This window comes from Oncorhynchus tshawytscha, linkage group LG20, assembly GCF_018296145.1.
Source record: "Oncorhynchus tshawytscha isolate Ot180627B linkage group LG20, Otsh_v2.0, whole genome shotgun sequence".
NCBI classification, from domain to species: Eukaryota; Metazoa; Chordata; class Actinopteri; order Salmoniformes; family Salmonidae; genus Oncorhynchus; species Oncorhynchus tshawytscha.
In genome coordinates, this window is record NC_056448.1 from 36,681,173 (window position 1) to 36,709,168 (window position 27,996).

At 42.4% G+C, this 27,996-nt stretch overlaps 1 protein-coding gene across 1 annotated transcript; it reads left to right on the plus strand.

Moving 5' to 3' along the window:
* Window positions 1-477: 477 nt before the first annotated feature.
* On the plus strand, window positions 478-27,379 carry LOC112220261 (volume-regulated anion channel subunit LRRC8A). Its single transcript, XM_024382008.2, has 3 exons — window positions 478-648; window positions 13,879-16,000; window positions 21,921-27,379. Exons 2-3 carry the CDS (start codon window positions 13,889-13,891, stop codon window positions 22,194-22,196), a joined length of 2,388 nt encoding a protein of 795 aa, XP_024237776.1. The 5' UTR covers window positions 478-648; window positions 13,879-13,888; the 3' UTR covers window positions 22,197-27,379.
* Window positions 27,380-27,996: the final 617 nt, after the last annotated feature.

The window sequence follows — 27,996 nt, forward strand, 5'->3', positions numbered from 1 at the left end:
TATATACATTGAGCTGTTATTTTACCTGAAATGCACAAGGACCTCTACTCCGACAATTAATCCACATATAAAACGACCAACCACATCGTTTCTAGTCATGTCTTCTCCTTCCAGGCTTTTTCATCTTTGAACTTATATGGTGATGCATCTAAACTTTCATTGTATTACCATGACAACCGGCAACAAAGTTCGTCTTTCAATCCCCCACGTGGATATAACCAATGAGGAGATGCAAGTGGGTACCTGCTTCTATAAACCAATGAGGAGATGACTTTCAGCAGATCTGCGTCAGAAATAGTAACGACTTCTATTTTAGCACTTGGCGTCGCAGACGCTCGTTGGCCCGCCGAGCAGTGTGGGTGCAATAATTGAATAACATGGATTTCTACATTTATTTTGCGACGCTCGCGCACGCGACGTGTCCGGTCTGGTCAGCATGTAAGACTTACCACTCAAACGAGCCCAGTGGAAACCCTCTGGTACCATGTTATTATGATCCAACTTCCTGGGTGGAGACAGCTGCCTCTCCCGAGTATTTTCTGTTGCTGCGAATGGTGTGTGAACGTAAATATGTCCATTCTGTGAAACATTAAGAAATGTATCACTTATGTGCGGAAGAGGCGAAAGACCGTTATTGTAACAAATTAGGTGAGTACAAACTTTAAAATGCTACATTACGACAGTCCATATCGCAGCATGTTCATAGCGAAATGTCGACTCTTGTGTATATACATCGTTTCTGCCGCCCTAGGAGAGACAAAAAATGTGCCACCCTCCCCCGCAAAACTAGAATAGTGTGGCCCGCAATGGAATTTTATGAATACACATCAATGTAGTAGGCCTATCGTTTAAGTCGTCAGCTTCATTGGCTTTATTAGTCCTGATTTCCGAGACTAATAATTTTTGCTTTGAATATCAACTACCCAACTTTATCAGGATTTATCCTGAGAAACCATGAAATCAATGTACACATCAATTTACACAGCGAGACATGCATAAGTATTTTTTCTCTCTCGCTATGATGCAGTTCCTCAAAAATTGATAAATAGGTCTACAAACCTGAAATCACTAATTAACATGACAATTTAGCACACGGGGCGAATTTCCTGGACAGTTTAGTCGTTGTGAGAGTCCTGATTTATTTTTAATTCCAGATATTGTCAATTTTGATACTTTGATTTGTACTGTTTTTTTTTAGGAGAGGCCAATATTGTAACATGTCATATTCACAACTAAGCGCATTTTTATTGAATTGGGCGCCGTTTAGGTTAGGCTATTTGATCGTACTGACGTGCATGATGTAAAACGTGTATCTCATGATATTGTGATTAAATGTAATTCTCCAGCCAGTAGGCTACAGAAAACGATACTCTTCTACCGTAGGTTAGTAGGGGTTTTCAAACTTTTTGGGGCCGGGGACCCCTTTTGTGTTGGCGAATTCATAAACCTCATAATCAGCACAACTCGAGTGAGAAAGAAATCGCATACAGGGAAGGGAGTGCATCGCCGGAAGGACTTAGTATCTCGGGCCCTGGGAAAAACATTTTTAAAGGCCAGCTTCAAGGCATTGGAGAGAAAATGTTGGTTTTCAAGCAAATTTCCTGCAATTCTACACATTTTGCCACGAAGCAGAGAGAATTTTGCCGTTTCAAAGCCTAAAGTAACTGCCCAGTGTTCCATGAAATATGACCTATAATTAGTTATAATGTGAGTGAAATAGTTTTCCGCACACAAAAATGCAAATATGTATGATAATTTTTTTTATATTTTCTGTTTTGTAATGGTGTGGGTGTACCCCAACAACATAATGGTGTGAGCATATATCAGTCATTCAAAATATTCATGCAGGTAGACTGCTGATTGGCCAGCATCCTCCTCAATTAGGAAATGGAAAGCATTTTTGAAAAAGTCTGTTTTGAGATAAGTTAGAGATGTAAAAATAATAATTCTCCAATTTATGATTTGACCACTAAGTATAGGATGAGCCAACAACATTGTTTGAGTTAATAGAACATGAACTTTTAAGTGAGATTTTCACTGGACAGTTACCTTAAATTACAGTGCATTATGTATAAATAAAGTAAAATACTTTTGGGAATACAGAAAGTATTGTGTTAAAATGTATAACTGGGGGAGTACTGTGGATTCCAATATCCCTGTGAGCCTCACAGGCCCATGTTTCCCATGGTTAAGAACATCAATTGTAGATTAATAATATTGTATTACTAAACTTATTCCATGGATCCCTTGGCCTGAATTTGTTTAATCTGTTAGTAACCTTCATTTGCAATTAATTAAAAAATATATATTTTGAGATCTGTCCGCAGACCCCCTGCAGTACCTTGTCCTCGGACCCCACTTTGAGAACCCCTGAGCTATTGGCTACATGATTTATGTTTGATAATTTTTTTAAACATTGGTGGAGCATAGCAGTGGTGCTTCTCTCCAACAGCATCCTGGAGAGGCATGCAGGAATGGACAATATTTGACAAAGTTGGTACTGCTTATCATGGGGTGGCATCAGCGTTCACCTAAATAGCCCATATGCCACTGGGTGAGAAACTTGCTAGTATTCATGTGAAAATTCTAAAATCTGCATGAAACAAATGAGCATTTTCCTACCAGAGTTTAGCCCTGCTGCTGTTATTCCTTACTTCGTTTGTCATTTGCTGCACAGCCGGTAATACACTCGTGTACCCTGGTGACCGGTTCATACATAAAAGATCCTCCATTCAGGCTGCAAAGGCGTCGGTTTCTTTCCTTACCTCGATTTAATGGCCATTCGGTTGGAAAAAAAATCAGAAAAATATGTGTACTGTCTTTATTAAAACAACATGTTCCACCACCATGCTAGGGTGGCTAATGGTACTTCCTGATGTTGCCCTAGGTTGAAGATAACAAAAGTGTTCGAAAATAAACATTCATTGGACCAGTGCCGGACTTAAAAACGAAGTGAATGTTAGCAGTACAGAAAGTTCACCATCAAAGTGGAAAATAAACACAATCATAGTGAATTTCAGCAAACTACTCAACAAACTCCTACCACACCTGTTTTATTCATTTAACATTTTTTCAAAATCATCTACAGCCACAGCTTTTCTGACCACCGGTCACTTTTTAAATGCTAATCCTGTAGAATTTTATTTTGACTTTTTATAGGCAAGTCAGCAAGTCAGTTAAGAACAAATTCTTATTTTCAATGACTGCCTAGGAACAGTGGGTTAACTGCCTTGTTCAGGGGCAGAACTATAGATTTGTACCTTGTCAGCGCGGGGATTCGAACTTGCAACCTTTCGGCTGCTAGTCCAACACTGTAACCACTAGGCTACCCTGCCGCCCCATTGTATTGAGAGAATCTGCAACGGTGCTGGTCCTATGAATGTTTATTTTCTTTATGCTCCGTATCGAATTGTCACATTGTCTTAACTTGTGTGTTCCGTATTTCACTGAAAGAATAAACGTTTTGTTTTCGAGATGATAGTTTCCGGATTTGACCATATTAATGACCTAAGACTCGCATTTCTGTGTGTTATGTTATAACTAAGTCTATGATTTGATAGAGCAGTCTCACTGAGCGGTGGTAGGCAGCAGCAGGCTTGTAAGCATTCATTCATACAGCACTTTCGTGTGTTTGCCAGCAGCTGTTTATGACTTGAAGCCTATCAACTCCCGAGATTAGGCTGGTGTAACCGATGTGAAATGGCAAGCTAGTTAGCGGGGTGCGCGCTAATAGCGTTTCAAACGTCACTCGCTCTGAGCCTTCTAGTAGTTGTTCCCCTTGCTCTGCATGGGTAACGCTGCTTCGAGGGTGGCTGTTGTCGTTGTGTTCCTGGTTCGAGCCCAGGTAGGAGCGAGGAGAGGGACGGAAGCTATACTGTTACACTGGCAATACTAAAGTGCCTATAAGAACATACAATAGTCAAAGGTTAATGAAATACAAATGGTATAGAGAGAAATAGTCCTATAATTCCTATAATAACTACAACTTAAAACTTCTTACCTGGGAATATTGAAGACTCATGTTAAAAGGAACCACCAGCTTTCATAAGATCTCATGTTCTGAGCAAGGAACTGAAACGTTAGCTTTCTTACATAGCACATATTGCACTTTTACTTCAACACTTTGTTTTTGCATTATTTAAACCAAATTGAACATGTTTCATTATTTATTTGAGGCTAAATTGATTTTATTGATATATTATATTAAGTTAAAATAAGTATTAATTCAGTATTGTTGTACTTGTCATTATTACAAATTTAAAAAATTGGCCGATTTAATCGGTATCGGCTTTTTTTGGTCCTCCAATTATCGGTATCGGTGTTGAAAACTAGAGATCGACCGATTTATGATTCAAGATTCTACAGTACCTTCCTAAACTTGAATACTAACCCAATTCCATGTCAGGGAAACTTTGAAATGCAGTTGCAGTTCTATTAGACATTCTTGGAGTTTAATTAAGTAGGTGTGCCAGGGGATCAGACAGATGGACAGAGAGGAGGGATATTGGGTGTACTGTTGTTGGGCAGATTTCCATATCTTTTATACTGTCTGAACCTGAACAGACAGGACACAATCTAGTTTATTCTGATCCACACGGGCAAACAGAAATTATTTATCAAGCTGCTATATAATGATCTGAGTGACGTACCGTTAAGGTGTAAGAGCTGTCTGATAGTGCTCACTGTGAAGCTACTGTACGTGAACTGAAAGGCTGTGTGACGGGGTGTTTGAGTCACCCGGGCTCGCACACAGTATCAGTAATTTATGCGCTCTGACGCAAACGTGGGAGTCTATGACTGGAAATATGAGAACTAAAACGTCACTTTCTAGGCAACTTGATTCTGAGATTTAAAAAAATAAGAGTAGAGCAAAACAGACTAGTTTTTGTTCGGTCTCAGTGTTTTAACTAGATTTACTTCTCACAAACTGGCAGTTGCTGCATGAGAGGGCAGTGATCCAAAGAGAGAGAGAGGCAGACTTAAGATGGCTACATGGCTCAGGCTCCTGCCTGGCATACTGATTTGGACTGGATGAGCCTCTGTTAGCGCCCATCAACCACATTGCATGGGGAGGGGCAGATGGAGAGTGGGAGAGACAGAACTGAAGAAGTTATAAACTAATATCTACACCACCCACTCCACCACATCTGACCTCAAGCATACAAAGAGGAAACAGGAAATGTCTTATTGCGAGGGTTATCTAATCAGCAGTATCACGGGCTCTGCTGAGGGTGGGCACTCTAAGCTTCAGTATATTCAGTTTTGGGATATTTTCATGAAGTAGCGTGTCTGGGTTAAACAGCAGTGTTTCCCCTATATGCATTTATGCTGCTGCTAAATCGTGGCAGCCACAGATTTTGTTGTGTATGCAGTTTTTATACAGTACCAGTCAAAAGTTTGGACACCTACTCATTCAAGGGTTTTCATTTTATTTTTACTATTTTCTAAAATGTAGAATAATAGTGAAGACATCAAAACTATGAAATAACACATGGAATATAATAACCCAAAAAGTGTTAAACAATGTCTAATATAAAATATATTTTGAATTCTTCAAAGTAGCCACCCTTTGCCTTGATGACAGCTTTGCACACTCTTTGCATTCTCTCAGCCAGCTTCATGAGGTAGTCACCTGGAATGCATTTCAATTAACAGGTGTGCCTTTTTCAAAGTTAATTTGTAGAATTTATTTCCTTAATGTATTTGAGCCAATCAGTTGTGTTGTGACAAGGTAGGGGGCTATACAGAAGATAGCCCTATTTGGTAAAAGACCAAGTCCATATTATGGCAAGAACAGCTCAAATAAACTGAGAAGCAACAGTCCATCATTACTTTAATACATGAAGGTTAGTCAATCTGGAAAATTAAGAACTTTCGAAAGCAAAAACCTTCAATCGCTATGATGAAACTGGCTCTCATGAGAACTGCCACAGGAAAGGAAGACCTAGAGTTACCTCTGCTGCAGAGGATAAGTTCATTAGAGCTACTAGCCTCAGAAATTGCAGTCCAAATAAATGATTCACAGAGTTCAAGTATCAGACACATCTCAACATCAACTGTTCAGAAGAGACTGCGTGAATCAGTCCTTCATGGTTGAATTGTTGCAAAGAAACCAGTACTAAAGGACACCAATAATAAGAAGACTTGCTTGGGCCAAGAAACACGAGCAACAGACATTAAACCGGTGTAAATCTGTCCTTTGCTCTGAGTCCAAATGTGAGATTTTGTGTCTTTGTGAGACGCAGAGTAGGTAAACGGATGATCTCCACATGTGTGGTTCCCACCATGAAGCATGGAGGAGGTGTGGGGTTGCTTTGCTGATGACACTGCCTGATTATTATTTAGTGTTCAAGGCATGCTAAACCAGCGTGGCTACCACAGCATTCCAACAAGTGCTCAGCACTTGAGCATGAAGCTCATGAAGCTAGTTGAGAGAATGCCAAGTGTGCAAAGGGTGGCTACTTTGAAGAATCTCAAATATAAAATATACACTGCTCAAAAAATAAAGGGAACACTTAAACAACACACTGTAATTTCAAGTCAATCACACTTCTGTGAAATCAAACTGTCCACTTAGGAAGCAACACTGATTGACAATAAATTTCACATGCTGTTGTGCAAATGGAATAGACAACAGGTGGAAATTATAGGCAATTAGCAAGACACCCCCAATAAAGGAGTGGTTCTGCAGGTGGGGACCACAGACCACTTCTCAGTTCCAATGCTTCCTGGCTGATGTTTTAGTCACTTTTGAATGCTGGTGGTGCTTTCACTCTAGTGGTAGCATGAGAGGGAGTCTACAACCCACACAAGTGGCTCAGGTAGTGCAGCTCATCCAGGATGGAAAATCAATGCGAGCTGTGACAAGAAGGTTTGCTGTGTCTGTCAGCGTAGTGTCCAGAGCATGGAGGCGCTACCAGGAGACAGGCCAGTACATCAGGAGCCGTGGAGGAGGCCGTAGGAGGGCAACAACCCAGCAGCAGGACCGCTACCTCCGGCTTTGTGCAAGGAGGAGCAGGAGGAGCACTGCCGGTGCCCTGCAAAATTACCTCCCGCAGGCCACAAATGTGCATGCGTCTGCTCAAACGGTCAGAAACAGACTCCATGAGGGTGGTATGAAGGCCCGACGTCCACAGGTGGGGGTTGTGCTTACAGACCAACACCGTGCAGGATGTTTGGCATTTGCCAGAGAACACCAAGATTGGCAAATTCGCCACTGGCGCCCTGTGCTCTTCACAGATGAAAGCAGGTTCACACTGAACACATGTGACAGAGTCTGGAGACGCCGTGGAGAACTTTCTGCTGCCTGCAACATCCTCCAGCATGACTGGTTTGGCGGTGGGTCAGTCATGGTGTGGGGTGGCATTTCTTTGGGGGGCCGCACAGCCCTCCATGTGCTCGCCAGAGGTAGCCTGACTGCCATTAGGTACCGAGATGAGATCCTCAGACCCCTTGTGAGACCATATGCTGGTGCGGTTGGCCCTGGGTTCCTCCTAATGCAAGACAATGCTAGACCTCATGTGGCTGGTGTGTGTCAGCAGTTCCTGCAAGAGGAAGGCATTGATGCTATGGCCCACCCGTTCCCCAGACCTGAATCCAATTGAGCACATCTGGGACATCATGTCTCGCTCCATCCACCAACGCCACGTTGCACCACAGACTGTCCAGGAGTTGGCGGATGCTTTAGTCCAGGTCTGAGAGGAGATCCCTCAGGAGACCATCTGCCACCTCATCAGGAGCATGCCCAGGTGTTGTAGGGAGGTCATACAGGCACGTGGAGGCCACACACACTACTGAGCCTCATTTTGACTTGTTTTAAGGACATTACATCAAAGTTGGATCAGCCTGTAGTGTGGTTTTCCACTTTAATTTTGAGTGTGACTCCAAATCCAGACCTCCACGGATTGATACATTTGATTTCCATTGATAATTTTTGTGATTTGTCAGCACATTCAACTACGTAAAGAAAAAAGTATTTAATAAGAATATTTTATTCATTCAGATCTAGGATGTTATTTTAGTGTTCCCTTTTATTTTTTTGAGCAGTGTATTTTGATTTATCACTTAAAAAATTATTTTTTATTTTTATTAATGAGTAGGTCTGTCAACTTTTGACTGGTACTGTACATCTTGTTGAGTGCGGTCTTAGTGCTAGCATCGGGTTGTGGTGGTAAATAGTAGAGGTTGAATGATAAAAAATAAAAAAAATTGTATTTATTTTTTAAATTAGGGCGATTTAATTTTTTTTTTTTAAAGGTTTCATAACAATTGGTAATCTGCATTTTTGGATGCCGATTATGGCTGATTACATTGCATTCCACGAGAACTGCATGGCAGGCTGACCACCTGTTACGCGAGTGCAGCAAGGAGCCAAGGTAAGTTGCTAGCTAGCTATAAACTGTTTTTTTATAAGATACATCTTCACATAATCACTCGTTAACTACACATGGTTGATGATATTACTAGGTTAAGTAGCGTGTCCTGCTTTGCATATAACCAATGTGGTCGGTGCCTGTTAATTTATCATCGAATCGCAGCCTACTTCGCCAAATGGGGGATGATTTAACAAAAGCACATTTGCGGAAAAAGCACGAACGTAACTAACCTTAAACATCAATGCCCTTCTTAAAATCAATACACAGAAGTATCTTTAAAAAAAACTGCATACTTAGTTAAAATAAATTAATGTTAGCAGGCAATATTAACTAGGGAAATTAGGTAGAGGCGGGTTACCCACTCGCAGTCGGATTCTTACAAGGCACCCTGACTTAGGTCCCCTATATATCCTTCTCTTCACTTGACCTTGTCAAGTGTGTAAATACTTCATGTCCGACTCGTTAAAGGAAAAAATCTTTGTCCAGTATGAGGAGACTAGTCGTTGTTCTGATATCCAGAAACATGTACCAAACAAGTTACAAATAACGTGAAAAAACACAATAGCACAATTGGTTATGAGCTCGTAAAACAGCATCCATCTCCTCCGGCGCCATTAAATGGCATAAGAACAAGGCTTAACAAGATTTATTCCCTCAATTTTTTCAGTCACTGTGCAAATTTCAGGTCTGCTGAGTGCAAACTTGAACATTGTGAAATGTCTGTGCAACTTCCGGCGCATTGTTACTGTGAACACTGAGGCTGTATCCGTTTTAAGTGGTCAAGTAAGCTACCGTGGCTATTTGATCATAATGTAGGCCTGCCAGCGTGGCCTACCATCAAAAACGATGGAGAACTCCTGAGTGGCGCAGTGGTCTAAGGCACTGCGGCGCTGTGCCTCTAGAGATCCTGGTTCGAGTTCAGGCTCTGTTGCAGCTGGCCGTGACCGGGAGATTGGCCCAGCGTCGTTCGGGGAGGGTTTGGTCGGCAGGGATGTTCTTGTCCCATCACGCACTAGCGACTCCGACTCCTGTGGTGGGCAGGTGCACAGTGTTTCCTCCGACACATTGGTGCGGCTGGCTTCTGGGTTAAGCGGGCATTGTATCAAGAAGCAGTGCGGCTTGTTTGGGTTGTGTTTCGGAGGACAAACAGCTCTCGACCTTTGCCTCTCCTGAGTCCTTACGGGAGTTGCAGCGATGGGACAAGACTATAACTACCAATTGGATACCATGAAATTGAGGAGAAAAATAAAAAAAACTATGGAGAAAATGCATCCCATTTTAACATTGAAATAGGTGTTGTATGGGTCAGCCTACAGTAGCGGCCAATGTGTGGCGTTCAATGTAGGCAGACACTCCATGAGTCTTAACTAAAAAAAAAACATGCAGACATTAACCTGTTTATCCACTTGCCCTTCAGACAAGGAAGTGACTGAAATACGTTCTTCTACACCTGCATTGCTTGCTGTTTGGGGTTTTAGGCTGGGTTTCTGTACAGCACTTTGAGATATCAGCTGATGTACGAAGGGCTATATAAATAAATTTGATTTGATTTGAAATAGTTGTTTGACGCAAGAAACCACTTTCTTCATTATTACCATACCCTTGTTCCAGAGAATCAAAAACCAATTATTCTACCCTCTGCCAACTGGTTACTTGGCTTATTCAAGCCTGGCTCAAAATACTGCCCCTTTAAGACAAAAAAAGCTATTTTACCTGACTTGCTTTTCAAAGATGTCTAGAAATATACATGTTTTGTGCTCTTGTAGGAAGCAATTACTCCCCTGTTGCTGACTACAAATAATCTAAAGTTGGGCTAATAACTCACTAACTTGCAAAGGATATGAACAGAATTACACATGTGCACACGTCGCTATATGTAGCTCTCACTGATTTCAAAACAAGCACATTGACTCACGACCAGTCATGCTGTAAAAGCAGTCTAGTTCAAAGTGAATGGCACATCCATATGGCAATGGTCAATTTGCATATATAGTGCATTCAGAAAGTATTCAGACCCCTTGACTTTTTCCACTTTTTTTTTAACGTTACAACCTTATTCTAAAATTGATTAAATTGTTTTATTTTTCCTCAATCTACACACAATACCCCATAATGACAAAGTGAAAACAGTATTTTTAGATTTTATTTTTGCAAATGTAATAAAAAATAAGACCTTTTCATAAGTATTCAGACCCTTTGCTATGAGACTTGAAATTGAGCTCAGGTTCATCCTGTTTCCATTGATCATCCTTGATGTTTCTACAACTTGTTTGGAGTCCACCTGTGGTAAATTCAATTGCTTGGACATGATTTGGAAAGGCACACACCTGTCTATATAAGGTCCCACAGTTGACAGCGCATGTCAGAGCAAAAACCAACCTATGAGGATGAAGGAATTGTCTGTAGAGCTCCGAGACAGGATTGTGTCAAGGCACAGATCTGGGGAAGGGTACCAAAACATTTCTGCAGCATTGAAGGTCCCCAAGAACACAGTGTCCTCCATTATTCTTCAATTGAAGAAGTGTGGAACCACCAAGACTCTTCCTAGAGCTGGCCGCCCGGCCAAACTGAGCAATCTGGGGAGAAGGGCCTTGTTCAGGGAGGTGACCAAGAAACCGATGGTCACTCTGACAGAGCTCCAGACTTCCTCTGTGGAGACGGTTGTTCTTCTGGTTCTCCAATCTCTGCAGCACACCACCAATCAGGCCTTTTTATGGCAGAGTGGCCAGACGTAAGCCACTTCTCAGTAAAAGGCACATGACAACCCGCATGGAGTTTACCAAAAAGCACCTAAAGCGCACTCAGACCATGAGAAACAACCTGACACAATCCTTACAGTGAAGCATAGTGTTGACAGCATCATGCTATGGGGATGTTTTTCAGCGATAGGGACTGGGAGACTCAGGATCGAGGGAAAGATGAATGAAACAAAGTACAGAGATCCTTGAAAACCTGCCCCAGGGCGCTGAGGACATCAGACTGGGGCTAAGGTTCACCTTCCAACAGGACAATGACCCTAAGCACACAGCCAAGACAATGCAAGAGTGGCTTTGGGACACGTCTCAATGTCCTTGAGTAGCCCAGCCAGAGCCTGGACTTGGAGAGACCTGAAAATTGCTGTGCAGTGACGCTCCCCATCCAACCTGACAGAGCTTGAGGGATCTGCAGAGAAGAATGGGGGAAACTCCCCAAATACAGGTGTGCCAAGCTTGTAGCGTCATAACCTAGAAAACTTGAAGCTGTAATCGCTGCCAAAGGTTCTTCAACAAAGTACTGAGTAAAGGGTCTGAATACTTACGTGAATGTAATATTTCAATTTTTTACATTTACAAACATTTCTCAACTTGTTTTTCCTTTGTCATTATTGGGTATTGTGTATAGATTTTTTTTTTTTTTGGGGGGGACTATTTAATACGTTACAGCCTTAATCTAAAATGTATCAAAATATGGAAAAAGTCAAGGGGTCTGAACACTTTCCGAATACACTGTAGGCCTAATGCAGCTCTCATTTGGTTATGGTGCTCCGGTCTGTGTAGAGTACAGGCCTGAGTCGTGCCTGTCAATGCAATAGAATCCTACCCCGATGTGTTCTGCCTACCACAAAATCTCTTGCATAGTTCTTTTTTGTTTTGGTATGTTGCCTTGGAAGGGGTTAAATATTGCTTTGATTCTATCACAATTCCCTCAGTAAAGAAACGTTGCTAGTTAAAACTAACGGGGAAAACTCTAAAGTTGAGAGAAGTTCAATCTTGTGCTTTTCTGCACGGGCTGATATTTCTTCTGTGCGGCAGTCCCAGGGGAGATGCACGCCCACGCACAGCTTAGAGGGAGCATTGAACACTGGGCATAAGCCTTGGCAAAATGTGTGTAATTGCAGGAAATTTGCTTTAAAACACCAAAATGTCGTCTCTGCGCCCAAGAGGCAGGCCCCTACAACTGTGCCATTGGCCACGCCCCTAACGCTGCTTAAAAAAATACTAGGGGAAACACTGAAACGGTACAAATGCAGAGGACTTTGTACTTGACTGGTTCATCTCCCAAGGAATGTCCTATTAAATGGGTGGTTTTCCCCATACACCGTAGTAGTAGGGCAATTCCACAGTCACAGAATTTGGTAAACTTTTTAAATCAATGGTCTCGACGTAAATCTGTTACAGTGGAATTGGCAAGTAGTAGTAAATTCTCAGGCCTGAAAGTTTTCCTGACCAGAAAAAAATGCAAGTTCTTAGTAATAGTCTATAACTACAGCCAAGAGTTTTTCCTGGTCAAATCACTTGATCAGAAACAACTCCTGGCCCCAACAATGTCCTAATAAATGGGTTGTTTTCCTGTTTCTCAGAGATCATTGGTGGTGATAGACTAATGCTGAGCTAGACATAACAGGTTAAACACCATGCCTTTTCTGGCAAAACAACTTTGCAGCCATGATCATGGATTCCTCTTTGGTTTCATTATCTGTGACATTTTGCTGTTGCCGCATTGAATACCATAATTAAACCTCTCACATTGAGTAATTTTCTTCAGAATGTAAACAAGAAGAAACATGTTCACTCTTGCAGCGAGTCACTGTTTTCATAATGGACTTTTAAATGTCAAAGTTCAGGAAAACTCTCCTTCCTTACAATGTCAAGTCCTCCTACATGATGGGTTGTCCTTTTTTATTACTTTGATTTCACATTGTTGTGAGGTGTCAACACACAACATTGATTCAGAGATGTTACTAACTTTAGTGTGTTGATGCGTGCTGTGTCAGGTTCTGTGCCCCTCTGTATCCAGCTTGCTCTGCATTCTCTGAGCCACATGGTGTTCTGTCTGCTCACAGGATGTCTGGGTTGTCCCTGACGAGTAGCAGACTCTCCATAGCTTGGAAACATAATAACTGCTTTCCCTGCACCAACCTGGCAACCCACAGACATAATGCCCCTAGTCATCTGGGAATGGGTACAGAGTTCTGATCATATTTCCCATAATAAGCTTCCTAGGGTTTTGCATTCTGATATAAATAAGATGTTGGGTTACAGATGAGAATATATAATAATTGAAGCAATTGTGGAGTTGTTGTATTAGATATAGTTTAATGTAAAGAATGGTCTGTGTTTGAGGCACAGGTAACTGATTTGGTTCTGGGTGCATAGATTAGCTGACTCACAACATTGCAAAGGAAGTCACATTTAATATACATAGGTCTGTGGTTTAGTTAACTGGAACTGGAATAAAGTAACCACACACAGGCAGTCGGGTTTGTTTAGCTGTCTGCACTTGTGCTGAAAAATCAGTGGTTGAAGAAAGCTTATAAGTTCTTTGGACGCACGCTGACATGACGAGTCTCCCCACGAGTATCTGATGAGCAGTGTCTGTGGTTCGATGAGCTATGTTTGTAGTTCAAGATAAAGCATGTTGGAGAAAACCTGTAAATATTTTGCTCTATTGAACTTTGAAATATACTTGTGGCAATGTGAATGTCTTGTATTACATTTAGTCTCTCTTCTTTCCCTCTCCATAGGTAAACCATCATGATCCCCATCACAGAGCTCCGGTACTTTGTTGACACCCAGCCGGCGTACCGCATCCTGAAGCCATGGTGGGACGTCTTCACAGACTACATCTCCATTGTCATGCTCATGATCGCCGTGTTCGGGGGCACGCTGCAGGTCACCCAGGACAAGATGATTTGCCTGCCCTGCAAGTGGGTGGTCAACAAGTCCTGTGAGTACCTCAATGTGAGCTTCCCAGACCCATTTGCCTCTGAGCCCAAAGGCATCAAGTATGAACTCGATCGGCACCAGTACAACTACATTGACGCGGTCTGCTACGAGAACAAGCTGCACTGGTTCGCCAAGTACTTCCCCTATCTGGTGCTACTGCACACCCTCATCTTCCTGGCCTGCAGTAATTTCTGGTTCAAGTTCCCCCGGACTAGCTCCAAATTAGAGCACTTTGTGTCCATCCTGCTCAAGTGTTTTGACTCGCCCTGGACCACCAGGGCTCTGTCCGAGACGGTAGTGGAGGAAAGCGACCCCAAGCCCCTGGGGAAGATGAACGGTTTGGTGGACAAGAAGGCATCTTGTGTCAGCGAGGACGTGGAGGCCAGCATTCCTATGCTCCAAAGGACTAGGTCCCGCATCGAACAGGGCATAGTGGACCGCTCCGACACCGGCGTCCTGGACAAGAAGGAAGGCGAGCAGGCCAAAGCTCTGTTTGAGAAGGTGAAGAAGTTCCGGATGCACGTTGAAGAAGGGGACATCGTTTACCGGCTCTACATCCGCCAGACCATCATCAAAGTCGTCAAGTTCATCCTGATCATCTGCTACACGGCCTACTATGTGCACTACATCAAGTTCAGTGTGATCTGCAAGGTGGACATTGAGAAGCTGACAGGCTATAGGATGTACCACTGTGCTCACCCCCTGGCCACCCTCTTCAAGATCCTGGCCTGTTTCTATATCAGCCTGGTGGGGATTTACGGTCTCATCTGCATGTACACCCTCTGCTGGATGCTCAGCCGTTCCCTCAAGCGCTACTCTTTTGAGTCGATCCGTGAGGAGAGCCATTATAGCGACATACCCGATGTGAAGAATGACTTTGCCTTCATGCTGCACATGATTGACCAGTATGACCCACTCTACTCCAAACGGTTTGCCGTTTTCCTATCGGAGGTGAGTGAGAACAAACTGCGTCAGCTGAACCTCAACAACGAGTGGACGCTGGACAAGCTGAGGCAACGCATCACCAAGAACTCCCAGGAGAAACTGGAGCTGCACCTGTTCATGCTTAGCGGAATCCCTGACACAGTGTTTGACCTCCTAGAACTGGAGGTGCTCAAGCTGGAGCTCATCCCTGATGTCACTATCCCCCCCATCATTGCCCAGCTGGTCAGCCTGAGAGAGATGTGGCTCTACCACACACCAGCCAAAATCGAGGCCCCAGCTTTGGCCTTCCTGAGGGAGAACCTGAAGTCCCTCCACATCAAGTTCACAGACATCAAGGAGATCCCTCTGTGGATCTACAGCCTGAAGAACCTGAGTGAGCTGCACCTCACAGGGAACCTGAGCGCAGAGAACAACCGCTTCATCGTAATCGACGGGCTACGGGAGCTCAAGAGGCTCAAAGTGCTCCGTCTGAAGAGCAACCTGACCAAGCTGCCTCAGGTGGTGACGGACGTCGGGGTCCACCTCCAAAAGCTGTCCATTAACAACGAGGGCACCAAGCTAATGGTGCTCAACAGCCTTAAGAAGATGATGAACCTTACAGAGCTGGAGCTGTTGCGCTGTGACCTGGAACGAATCCCGCACTCTATCTTCAGCCTGCACAACCTGCAGGAGATCGACCTGAAGGACAACAATCTCAAGACCATCGAGGAGATCATCAGCTTCCAGCACCTGCACCGGCTAGTAAGCCTGAAACTGTGGTACAACCAGATCGCCTACATCCCCATCCAGATCGGCACCTTGACAAACATGGAGAGGCTCTACCTAAACCGCAACAAGATTGAGAAGATCCCGGGCCAGCTCTTCTACTGCCGCAAACTGCGCTTCCTGGACCTGAGTCACAACAACCTGACCAGTATACATGCCGATGTGGGCTTCCTCCAGAACCTGCAGTACTTTGCTGTGACGGCCAACAGGGTGAGTAGAGATCTAGTATTTGAGTGTCCCTGAGAAAATGTTAGCTAAACACCAGTGGCGGCTGCGGAGGAGAGAACGGCTCGTAATAATGGCTGAAATGGAGCGAATGGCATTAAACACATTGGAACCACGTTTGATGTAATTGATACCATTTCACGTATTCCGCTTCAGCCATTACCACGAGCACTTTCTCCCCAATTAAGGTGCCACCTGCCTCCTGTGCTATACACCTAGAACTAACACACTTTCTTCTTTCCTCTATCTAGCTATTTCATGGTCAGGTCAAATGGTCACCAACCACTTGTTAAGGCCTTTATCTGTGTGTCCCAGGAACATTTTAGACATTTTTCTTGAAACACCCTTCTTTCTTCCTTCCTCTTTCACATGTGAATGGGGTCAAAGGTCATACTGGGTAACAAGAAGGTAGGGGTTAGCATTATGAAGACAGTTATGTTGGGGTTAATGGCCCTAGGGTTGTTCCACCTCAAAGCACAACAAAGAGGATTTTGAAACCCACCATCTGAGATTGAGCTGAAATTGTCTGTAGTTAAACAGATAAGATTAGGCATTCCTGAAACATTGTGTTGAAATATAATTTGATCTATGTGAAATTAAGCTAATTGTTTGCACCCAAATTGTCTAATTTAACTTATTGGATTTATATAATCGTCAATAAATCTAGTACCTAACATCCGATTTGGACCATAATTCTTTCTAACAATGAGTGAGACCAATAACATGGTGAAAAGCCACCCATGGACCCCAATAGCTTTTGCTTATGTGGTCACAATTCAAGCCAGTCAGTCTCTTATCCTTAATCTGTGTCCAGGAAACAGCTCCTATGTCTGTGGTTTATCCCCTTCAAAAAAAAGGTATGTATTAGTTAGACCAATCCTGGTAAATCCAGCAGTTCTAATGACTTCAATGTTATGGTCTCTAATGGTCTTTAATGGTAAATGACCCAAACACACAGTGGCAGTGTCCAAATACCCATACTAGCACCTAAATATTATGCCATTTTTAAAAATAGTATGTCCAATTTCTAAAATAGTACTCCGAATGTGTCATCTAATGCACTATTGCGTTGACTCCTGCCATTCGTTCATTTTGGTACAGTGCATCAATTTATCAGCTGTTGTAAAACACTTGAGTCGGAAAAGATGAGTGATTTCCACTAGATCATCCCTGAAATTAGTATATGCAGTTTAAGTATGTAGTACGCTACTATGGGTGTTCATTCAATCAAATGTATTTATAAATCCCTTTTTACATCAGCCGATGTCACCGTGCTATACAGAAACCCAGCCTAAAACCCCAAATAGGAAGCAATGCAAATCTACAAGCACGGTGGCTAAGAAAAACTCCCTAGAAAGGCTGGAACCTAGGAAGAATCCTAGAGAGGAACCAGGCTCTGAGGGGTGGCCAGTCCTCTTCTGGCTGTGCTGGGATGAGATTATGACAGTACATGGCCAAGATGTTCAAATGTTCATAATGACCAGCAGGGTCAAATTATTATTATTATTATTATTATTATTATTATTATTATTATTATCATCATCATCACAGTGGTTGTAGAGGGTGCAACAGGTCAGCACCTCAGGAGTAAATGTCAGTTGGCTTTTCATAGCCGAGCATTCAGGGGTCGAGGGGTTGAGTCAAAAATGGCATGTCCGGTGAAGAGGTCAGGGCTCCATAGCCGCAGGCAGAACAGTTGAAACTGGAGCAACAGCACGACCAGCTGGACTGGGGACAGCAACGAGTCATCAGGCGGTGTCTGAGGCATGGTCCCAAGGTTCAGGACCTCTGTGGGAGAGAGGGAGAATTAGAGGGAGCATACTTAAATTCACACAGGACACCGGATAAGACGGGAGAAATACTCCAGACATAAGACTGCCCCCCCAACACAAACTATTGCAGCATCAATACTGGAGGCTGAGATAGGAGGGGTCGGGAGACACTGTGGCCCCATCAGCTGATACCTCCGGACCGGGCCTATCAGGCAGGATATAACCCCACCCACTTTTCCAAAGCACAGCCCCCACACCACTAGAGGTATATCTTTAACCACCAACTTATTACCCTGAAACCAGACTGAGTATAGCTCACAAAGATCGTTCCCACGGCATAAACCTGAGTAGGGCGCCAAACCCGGACAGGAAGATCACGTCAGTGACTCAACCCACTCAAGTGACTCACCCCTCCTAGAGATGGCATGGAAGAGCACTGCAGTTGTTTAGAAGTGACAAAAGCATGGATGAACTTTTCTGCATCATTTTTGAACAGAAAGTTTCTGATTTTTGCAATGTCACGTAGATGGAAAAAAGCTGTCGTTGAAACAGTCTTGATATGTTCGTCAAAAGAGAGATCAGGGTCCAGAGTAACGCGGAGGTCCTTCAGTTTTATTTGAGACGACTGTACAACCATCAAGATTAATTGTCAGATCCAACAGAAGATCTCTTTGTTTCTTGGGACCTAGAACGAGCATCTCTGTTTTGTCTGAGTTTTTAAAAGTAAAACATTTGCCACCATCAACCTTATGTCTGAAACACAGGCTTTCAGGGAGGGCCATTTTGGGGCTTCACCATGTTTCATTGAAATGTTCAGCTGTGTATCATCCGCATAGCAGTGAAAGTTAACATTGTTTCGAATGACATCACCAAGAGGTAAAATGTATAGTAAAAACAATAGTGTTCCTAAAACGGAACCTTGAGGAAGACCGAAACTTAGTTGATTTGTCAGAGGATAAACCATCCACAAACTGATATCTTTCCGACAGATAAGATCTAAACCAGCCCAGAACTTGTCCTTGTAGACCAATTTGGGTTTCCAATCTCTCCAAAAGGATCAAATCAAATCAAATCAAATTTATTTATATAGCCCTTCGTACATCAGCTGATATCTCAAAGTGCTGTACAGAAACCCAGCCTAAAACCCCAAACAGCAAGCAATGCAGGTGTAGAAGCACGGTGGCTAGGAAAAGGATGTCATGGTCGATTTGTGTCAAAAGCAGCACTACGGTCTAGGAGCATGAGGACATGGCCACAGTTTTTAGTAATGGTGTTGTATTTAATGGTAAATGTCACTAATCACTGCCTTGCAGACTGCCTTGCAGACTGCCTTGCAGACTGCCTTGCAGACTGCCTTGCAGACTGCCTTGCAGACTGCCTTGCAGACTGCCTTGCAGACTGCCTTGCAGACTGCCTTGCAGACTGCCTTGCAGACTGCCTTGCAGACTGCCTTGCAGACTGCCTTGCAGACTGCCTTGCAGACTGCCTTGCAGACTGCCTTGCAGACTGCCTTGCAGACTGCCTTGCAGACTGCCTTGCAGACTGCCTTGCAGACTGCCTTGCAGACTGCCTTGCAGACTGCCTTGCAGACTGCCTTGCAGACTGCCTTGCAGACTGCCTTGCAGACTGCCTTGCAGACTGCCTTGCAGTGGTTCATAATTGTATTATTTTATTAGGTTTGTCGCAACAGTTTTAGTCACTAGCCCATTCCTCCATCACAGGTTTGGGCTTGGAGGAATTTGCACCATCGGGATAGCCATCTCATAAAGCTGCCATTTGTTAAACTGTTCAAGGAGAGTTGGCTTGAAGCATTAGGTTGCTAGAAGGACAAACTGAATTGCTTTCATGGAGGACTGTCTTGACTTGGGAGTGATCACACAATGTATTTTCATCATGAGCAAAAGCAATTGGTTTTCTACCCAAGGTTGCAAATTATTTTTTTTGTAGTCGATGCATTTAAAAACCCAAGAGCCCATCAAAATGGATAAAATGGTGTAGCAGGAACAGCAGCATCTATTGGGCAAAACATGGTACTTTCAGAGTAATATATGGTAAATATTGACTATGTGACTTTTAATGGCAAATTTTCCATAAAGGCCGGAAAAACATCAGATTCACAGGGAATATATTACATAGGATGAAGAAACAATATTCCAAGTCGCAGCTCCATACTACTTGTCAGACATAGAGACCTAATGACCTTGTGTACCTATTGTAGAGTTGTGTAGTAGACTGGAATGTCTACATAGTCGGTGCCATTGAGATAAACTGGTCACTTGAATAGTTCAATATTCTGAAAAGTAACTGCCTATCCTGCTAATAATGTTTCAATTTAGTTAAAATAGGGGAAACTGCTGGACCTACTACACACTGTTGGTTAACTGAGACAATGTGCCAGAGTTCTAAAAGTACAAACAAGCAGTTATATTATGCTAATGAGTTTGTCACACTTCTGGCTGCAGATCAAGCGATCCTGTCCCTGGGGTGATTTTCATGGCAAACTGTTTTCATTCTGTATTTTTTTGGTTTTATATGTACTATTCCCCATCCTGTTAGATGCAATTCATCTTCGTTAAGCAGATGGCTGGAAAAGGTTTAGTGTGTGTCCTGTACAGAATACCTCCGGGAGATGCAATCTTACAAACAATTCACAAAACTCCCGACTGAGTGTGAGATCATTAACATGAACTTTGACTTATGTGAATTCTTGTCTGAGTGCTGACTTCTAGAGTTTTGAGAATAATGTGTAGGCTAACTCTTGTAAGTGTAAATGAAAGTGTAACACTTTAGTGGAATGTATCATGTAAAATATAGTTTGTGTAATATCATATGTAAATGCATTATAGGATTTCATATATTTTAATCATGTACATGTGAAGTGACTCCGCTATAGCAATGGCCATTTTGTGTTTTTGCATTGGCCGATTTGTGCGTTTTGCATCAATGACACACTGACCATTGTGACTTCCTGTACATTCCTGACAGACAGGCTGACTTCAGTCTCCTTACAACGAATTTGCTTGATTTTGGTGGACATTGTCTAATGCTGAGCCAGTTCATTAACTGAACACACCGTTCATCCAATACATTTTTTAAGAATCAAGTTTAGTGTGAAAAATAAGGACTTACAAGGAATTCTGGGAGGTTATACAACATTTTCCCTATTGCGTACTGGTGGTCATCTGCTGTGTGAGGAATCAGATGGTTTGAGTAAACAATACTATTATGTTTTTTTAGTTTTACTGCACTCACTCACCCATATACGTAGTTCCATACTGAGAATGGGCCACAAACAGGGTGGTATGCTGCTCAAAATAGCCCCGTTTACAAGGAACCCCTCTGGTGTGTTCTGTGTTTTTACGCCCTTCTCCAGAGTCTTCTCTTTGCCATTAGTACATTATCGACCCAAATGAGTTGTGAAATTTGTAAAACGTTATTCCCAGGTGGGCCCCTAACGAGGACCCGACGCTCACCACTGTACTCCAATGTTCTAAAGTGTTCTAGGTTTTTGTTTTTCTCTTGAAGAACAATGCCTGGATAGCTCCAGCTGCCTTCACTGTTTTGAAGCTAAGAAAAGCATTTGTAATTTGATAAGGCTATTTTAAGCTCGGTGAATCGGCTTACTCTGATCATATTTTGGCTTAAATTAACAGCATCTATGTAAAATGCACTCATTGTGTCTTTGCCTCAACAGATGACTGAACTATTAATAACAGGTGTTGGTGTGAGCATAAGTAATTATACAAATATGTATGGTACTCGAAGACTGTGACTGTATGTCTGTACCTCTGTGGCTCGATTGGCTCCCTTCTTTAGGGCAGAGTGCATAGGTTTGTTTCTGATTGGCTTAAAGTCCTATGGGCTGGTGTGACTGTGTTTCGATTGGGTAGCTACGGTCGGAACAGTATGTACTGAACTCTCCTTCCCTCTTTTGCCAAGTCTGTTCTTGAGAACATAGCTGTTCATTGTGGAGGAGTTCAACTTTAAGCACCTTTCACAGCCTAAAGCAAGAAACAGTATGCCTGTTTAAACCATACACTATAGTATACATAACCTATGCACAAATACAATTAAATTATATTATCTATTTCAACATTCATCCTCACTCTGATCTCCCTCCTTGTCACTGTCAGATCGAGTCGCTCCCGCCGGAGCTGTTCCAGTGCAAGAAGCTGCGCACCCTGAACCTGGGCAACAACTGCCTCCATACTCTACCATCTCGCTTTGGCGAGCTGACGGGCCTGACCCAGCTGGAGTTGCGGGGTAACCGTCTGGAGTGCCTGCCCGTGGAGCTGGGGGAGTGCAGGCAGTTGAAGAGGAGCGGCCTGGTGGTGGAGGAGGACCTGTTCAAGACACTGCCCACAGAGGTCAAAGAACAGCTGTGGAGGGCCGACAAGGAGCTAGTCTGAGAGAGTCCAGAGAGAGGGAGCCTAAGGAGAGGAGGAAAGCGGGAGAGAGGATTGGGCAGTGGAGGCTGATGTCACTTTCAATTGGAGGCCATTCTCAAATTTCTCCCTTCTTCCAGCCTCCACTAGTATGGGGTAGGAGAAAGGGGGGAGATGTGTCTGTATTGCTGGACATGCATCCAGAGAAGGATGGTTGGTTGGTTGTTGTCTTGGCTCTCCTGGCTGAATTAGTCTTTTTTAGGGTAACTGGTAGGACTGCCACAATTACAGTATAACCGTGTAACCGATGAAAACAGTCATAACCATTTAAAAAAAATTAAATAAACATTTGGCTGAATAACCACAATGCAGCAGCATCAGCACAGAAATAGAACAGTCTAGGTAAATCTAATCTTGGTAATTTGACTGGTAAACTTGTAGATACACTTGCAATGGCTGCCTGATATTGTGATGTAATAATTTCCATGGTAATGTAGAATGTTCACTCAAATTATTTTAACTAATGTAGCTCATGCAATGTATTTTTTTGTAATGTGAGTTGATTGAATCAAATCGCAGGACAAATTACTTCCTGCTTTCAAACTATGGGTACACTGTCAATAGCCGCCACTCCACCCATTATGCCATAATTTACTTGAATTGGGATGCCTGTTCTATTCATTATATTTCTATGGCAGCACATGCAGTCTGGAGGAGAGGAGAAAATGTAAATCTACCAAAAAAATTATAAATTTTTCGCTATTCAAACATTTTATTACGGTGACCGCGGTAATTTGGTTGGCCAATTACCGTTATCCTAAATTCCATGACCATCACATCCCTAGTCACAGGGTCACAAGATTAACAGACTAACCAGATGGAGACCTCTCCTCTCCAACTGTGGTTCTTTTCCCCCTTGTTCTTTTATGAAATGATGTGCAAAGTCGATCGTTGTCGAATGCTGATTAGGAGAGGATGAGAGACAGAAATGAAATGCTTGTGAGATTGAGGATTTGTTTGTTTGTACGGAGTCATCTCAGTATGGGTCAAGGTTGTTAAACTCATTTTGCTCTGGGGGCTGCATTTGGTCTTTGAGGTCAATCCTCCCGGACTGTCTAGCTTCCATTGTCATTTCTATACCGTTTCCATTTGGTTTTAGTCATTTTAAACTATATTGAGTATGTTTCCCCACCAAAAGGAAAACAATATTTATATATATTTTTTAAATCTCAAACAACTGACAGGTATGTTTTGACATTTCTGGTATAGACAGTGGCCACAGAAAGACTACATAAAAGAGTTGGTGTGGAAAGTTCATGTAGCCTACAAAGCAATATATGTGTGTGTGTGTGCTCTGTTTTCCATCTTCACTTGGAAGTATACAGTCCACTAGTCTGTTTATCCAAAAGCCAGTGAGAGGACGCAGGATCTGACTGGTTAATGAAACACTATGGCTGATGTAACCAAAGCAGGGCCCTGTTTTATTAGGCACCAAATAGTGGGAAATGGACTGAAACTACCTGGACTTGTCCAAAAATAACACACATTTTTGTTTTCTGCAAAACATTTAAAAATGTTTGTTACCGTGTGCCCTAATGAAAACAACCCAGATATTTGCACTCCAAAACAGTGACCGTGGATACATCATTGGCTTATACAGAACACATTTGTGAGGTATATTCTGCATGAATATCGAAGAGATACTTTTTTATTGAATGGACTTGGAGTAGACAACATTAGAGGTCAATTGCCACCAAAGGTGATTCCTTTAAGACCAGCCAGGCAACTCTTGTTACTTATATGGCCTTCCCTTTCTGGTGCTGTAATGTATGTCCCACGCTGTGTCATTACAACCATGTTCATGATTTTGCTAAATATGCAGACAAATGTATAGCTTATAATGTTGTACATTTATGTTTCAAGAATTTACATGGTATTATTATTCTTACCAGCTGTTCCAAGTTATTTTCAAAGGAGAGGGAAGCCTCACTTTGGAGGAAAGTGAGCTGAATTAATCTTTAAAATGTAATAACTACATCCAAAACTGCCCTTTTTTGCAAGGTTACCAATGGGTGTTTTGAGTCCAGCTCTGTTCTGAAAAGGCCTGTCTTGGATTTGTTAGTAAAGGCTCTAAAAGGCTGGAGCAACGCTCACAGAGTAAGAGTGCATCAGAGAAGAACAAGCAATCCCAGAGCAGAGGCTCGCTGGTCGAGACTTGGGTGGTTGAATACAGACCTACTTTAATGTTGAAGTATTATTCTCTGACATGTTCCAAACTTTTTGAAACATTTGAAAACAGTAAACAGGTACACCCTAGGTCATTCCTTAAACGGGGTGTTATGATTGATGTGGTTGAGCTATCTTAACAAACTGTTTTGAGAGTACCATAGGACTATCTCAGGGCTTCACTGGAGAGCTCATTGATGCACAGCTTTAATGTGGCACAGATTTGAAGGGGTAAATATGGAAACAGTTAGCGCTGACTGAATTGGAGAACAAAATTGAGATTCTGATAATAGAACAGGAGAATATATTTCAGAATATATTGTTGTGTATATAATTGCTGTCACTCTTTAAAAGCCATATAGCGTCATAAAGAATCATGTAAGCCTCTTTCAGTTCAGCTGAGGTAGTGGTTACATGCTATTCTTCTGTATCACGTCTAACTCTATAAATGTATTGTTTTTACACTGAACTATTTGTATCTAACCAGATCTAATGCTCCAGCTTTTTATCCTTTTCCATAGTCCTCCCCAACAAATTAAAAATCTGTTTTTATCCTGACCTGTACTTGTACTGACCTTCAACACAGTGGGAACACTGTCACTTCCCTTAATCACAAGATTAGGCATTCCCCCCTAAAAAGCACATTGAAATCTCTAACTTCTATTTCACAACCCCCCCCTCCAGTATGGCACCATGGAGGAAACGGGTGGAGGGTGAGGTCAGCAAAGTGTTTACAGAGCAGTGGAACTAGGAAGTGTGGTAACATTTTATTTGGATAGTCAATCTGTATATGTTCTACAGACTAAGTTACATTTCAGCTAACTATCTGCTAGCCCTAACCAATTACATTATATTTTAGTCATTTAGCAGAGGCTCTTATCCAGATTTACATACAGGAGCAAATAGGGTTAAGTGCCTTACTCAAGGGCACATCAACAGATTTTTCACCTAGTCTGCTTGGGGATTCAAACCAGCGACTGGTCCAACGCTCTTAACTGCTAGGCTACCTGCCGCCCTAACCTTAACCCGTAACTTAGACCTAACCCTAACTGTAACCTTCAAGCAGTTGCTTATCAACAAAGTGTGACCGGAAGTGTGTTTGACCCACAGAAAAGGCTTCCCCCGATCAAGTCACTGTAGGAAAGGTTTCTGTTCGGCTCAAAGTACATGTTGCATGGTCTAGGGTCAGATTGCAGTACCCTCATTATGAGCTTAGTCATTAGGAAATTAAATAATATCTGATCCTGTGGTTGGAGACAACTTCTACTGTACATACCCCCCCCATCTGTATAGGACTGTGCCAGTATGTTCGGTACTGTAGGTAGTCATGCCATGGTCACAACAGTTGACCGCAAGGGTAGCAGGTAGCCAAGCGGTTGAGCATTGGGCCAGTAACTGGAAGGTCACTGGTTTGAAGACCTGAGCCGACAAGGTGAAAAATCTGTCTGTACCCTTGAGCAAGGCACTTAACCCTAGAGTGCTCCAGAGGCACCATATTACTATGGCTGACCCTGTAAAACAACACCTTTCACTGCACACATCCTATCTTTATTTTATCATCCCATCACTTATCTCCCATCAGCAATGTGACTGTTGTGAATGTTATTTTACATGTATGCATCCCAACATTCCTTTTTATTTCATGTGTTTTTTGCAGAGTTACTGAATGTTTTCATAAGCAACATTCAAGTTCTCAGACTGGTCAGAAATGGTGTTCAGTGCTCGAGCTATGCAACGCTTGCCTTATTTCAACAGTCCTCTTGTGCATCCAGTGTGGGTGGAGCGCCCTCCTGCGGAGGTCTGAGTAACAGAGGAAAGTGTTCACTGTCATTTTCTCCATTTGTTTTCTAATGTAAAATAAAAAATGCTGTAAGGTTATGTGTATTACCATCAAAATATTAGAATTTTCTGACTCTTAATGGCCAGTCATTTAACCACATTGTGTATCATTTGGGTAGCATACCAAAACTGTCGAAGCAGCATTGATTCTTCTCATGATTATGTATTTTACCTGTTTTGGGGAATCGTTTCTAGGTTAACTCTTATTGCATATGCATAAATAGGCAAACTACCTACTTTTTTAATAGGGGGTTCATGATACTACACTATATTGTTTGATAGAGTTAAGTTGTTCTAAAAAACACAGCCTATGGAAACAGTTCAGGGAGTCCGAGAAAGGCTTCTTATTACATATTGTACTTGGCTTAGTTGATGATAACATAGGTGATAACTTGGCTAACTAATGCCATCTTTATTCATTGTGTTATTTTTCCCTCTGCGATGTTATGAAGGGTCGTAAAGTAAGCATTTCACTGTTAGTCTACACCTGTTTTACGAAGCATGTGACAAATACAATTTAGTTTTGTGATATCTCCGTAGCATTAACAATTGGCACGGCCATGGCATGCTCTCTCAATATTGGGTAGGGCTATGGAAATGCACATTGTCTGTCAAACAATGCTTTTTATTTCTTGTAAGCCATACTTTGGGTGGTCAACAGGACAATGATACATATTTCTGTCAGCCAACTGAATGAGATCAGTTGGTACAAGCCTGTATCTATCTTTCTTTGATGTTTTGCTGGCTGGCATTGTAAGGGCCATGATGTGTGCTGGCCTTTGTTCCTTTCCATCTGCTTGGACAGTCTGGTCAACATCTCAACCCACACATTTCATGCCAGGTTCACATACTGTACGCCACCCACATTGGGCGGCACTATAATGTTGCTCTTGTTTCATTTAAGTGTAAAAACATGGACCTGTCAAACGTTAATGGGCAAATGACAATCTGTATCTCTTCTACATCAGTGTTGCCCATGTAATGATAGGTTTTCACTTCGTTGCCAAAATGAGTGAACACTGGCTTTCTTAGTGGAGAAATGATGAATGCCCCAGACTCTTGTAACAATGGAATAATTGAGCCTTGACAACACCACAAGTTGCTTTACTGTGCCTTTTTTTTTTTTTTTTTTTTTTTTTTTACCATTCTGATAAATGATAAAGAAAGACACGTATCACTGCCTCCATGTATTTATTTCCATTAATGACTTGCCTGCTGATATCAACCCCAATTCAAAACAATTGTCAATGGAGAATCTCCATTCAAAGTACCTTTAGTCCAGAACTATAGGCCTAATCTGGGAAACAAGCCTTTAAAATCTCAGCAACAGCCGATGTACAACAGTTTTAAAGCATGCCCACTATCCAGTTCAAGCGTTTGGAGTGGATGGCTGTTTTGAATGTTAAATAACGAGAGAGAGAGGCATTGATCCGAGTAACCAGTCTTGTTCAGTACATCACAACACATCCGGGTATCTCAAGCACCCCGGTAAAACACGAGTTGCAGTAATGAACATTTACCATCACTGTGCCATCTTACACCCATAACATCTTCCATTTAATAAAATAGGACAGGAGGTGTCAATTCACTAACAAAACAAACCTAGTAACAATTTCCAACATGAAGTATTTTTTTAGTTTAGTATTATTATTTTCTCAGGTAACACATTTTGATATTCTCTTCACTTTTATCTCTGTCAACAATCCCTGATGGGAAACCTACAGATTAAGTATTTTTGGTGGCTGGGAGGACTGTCTGT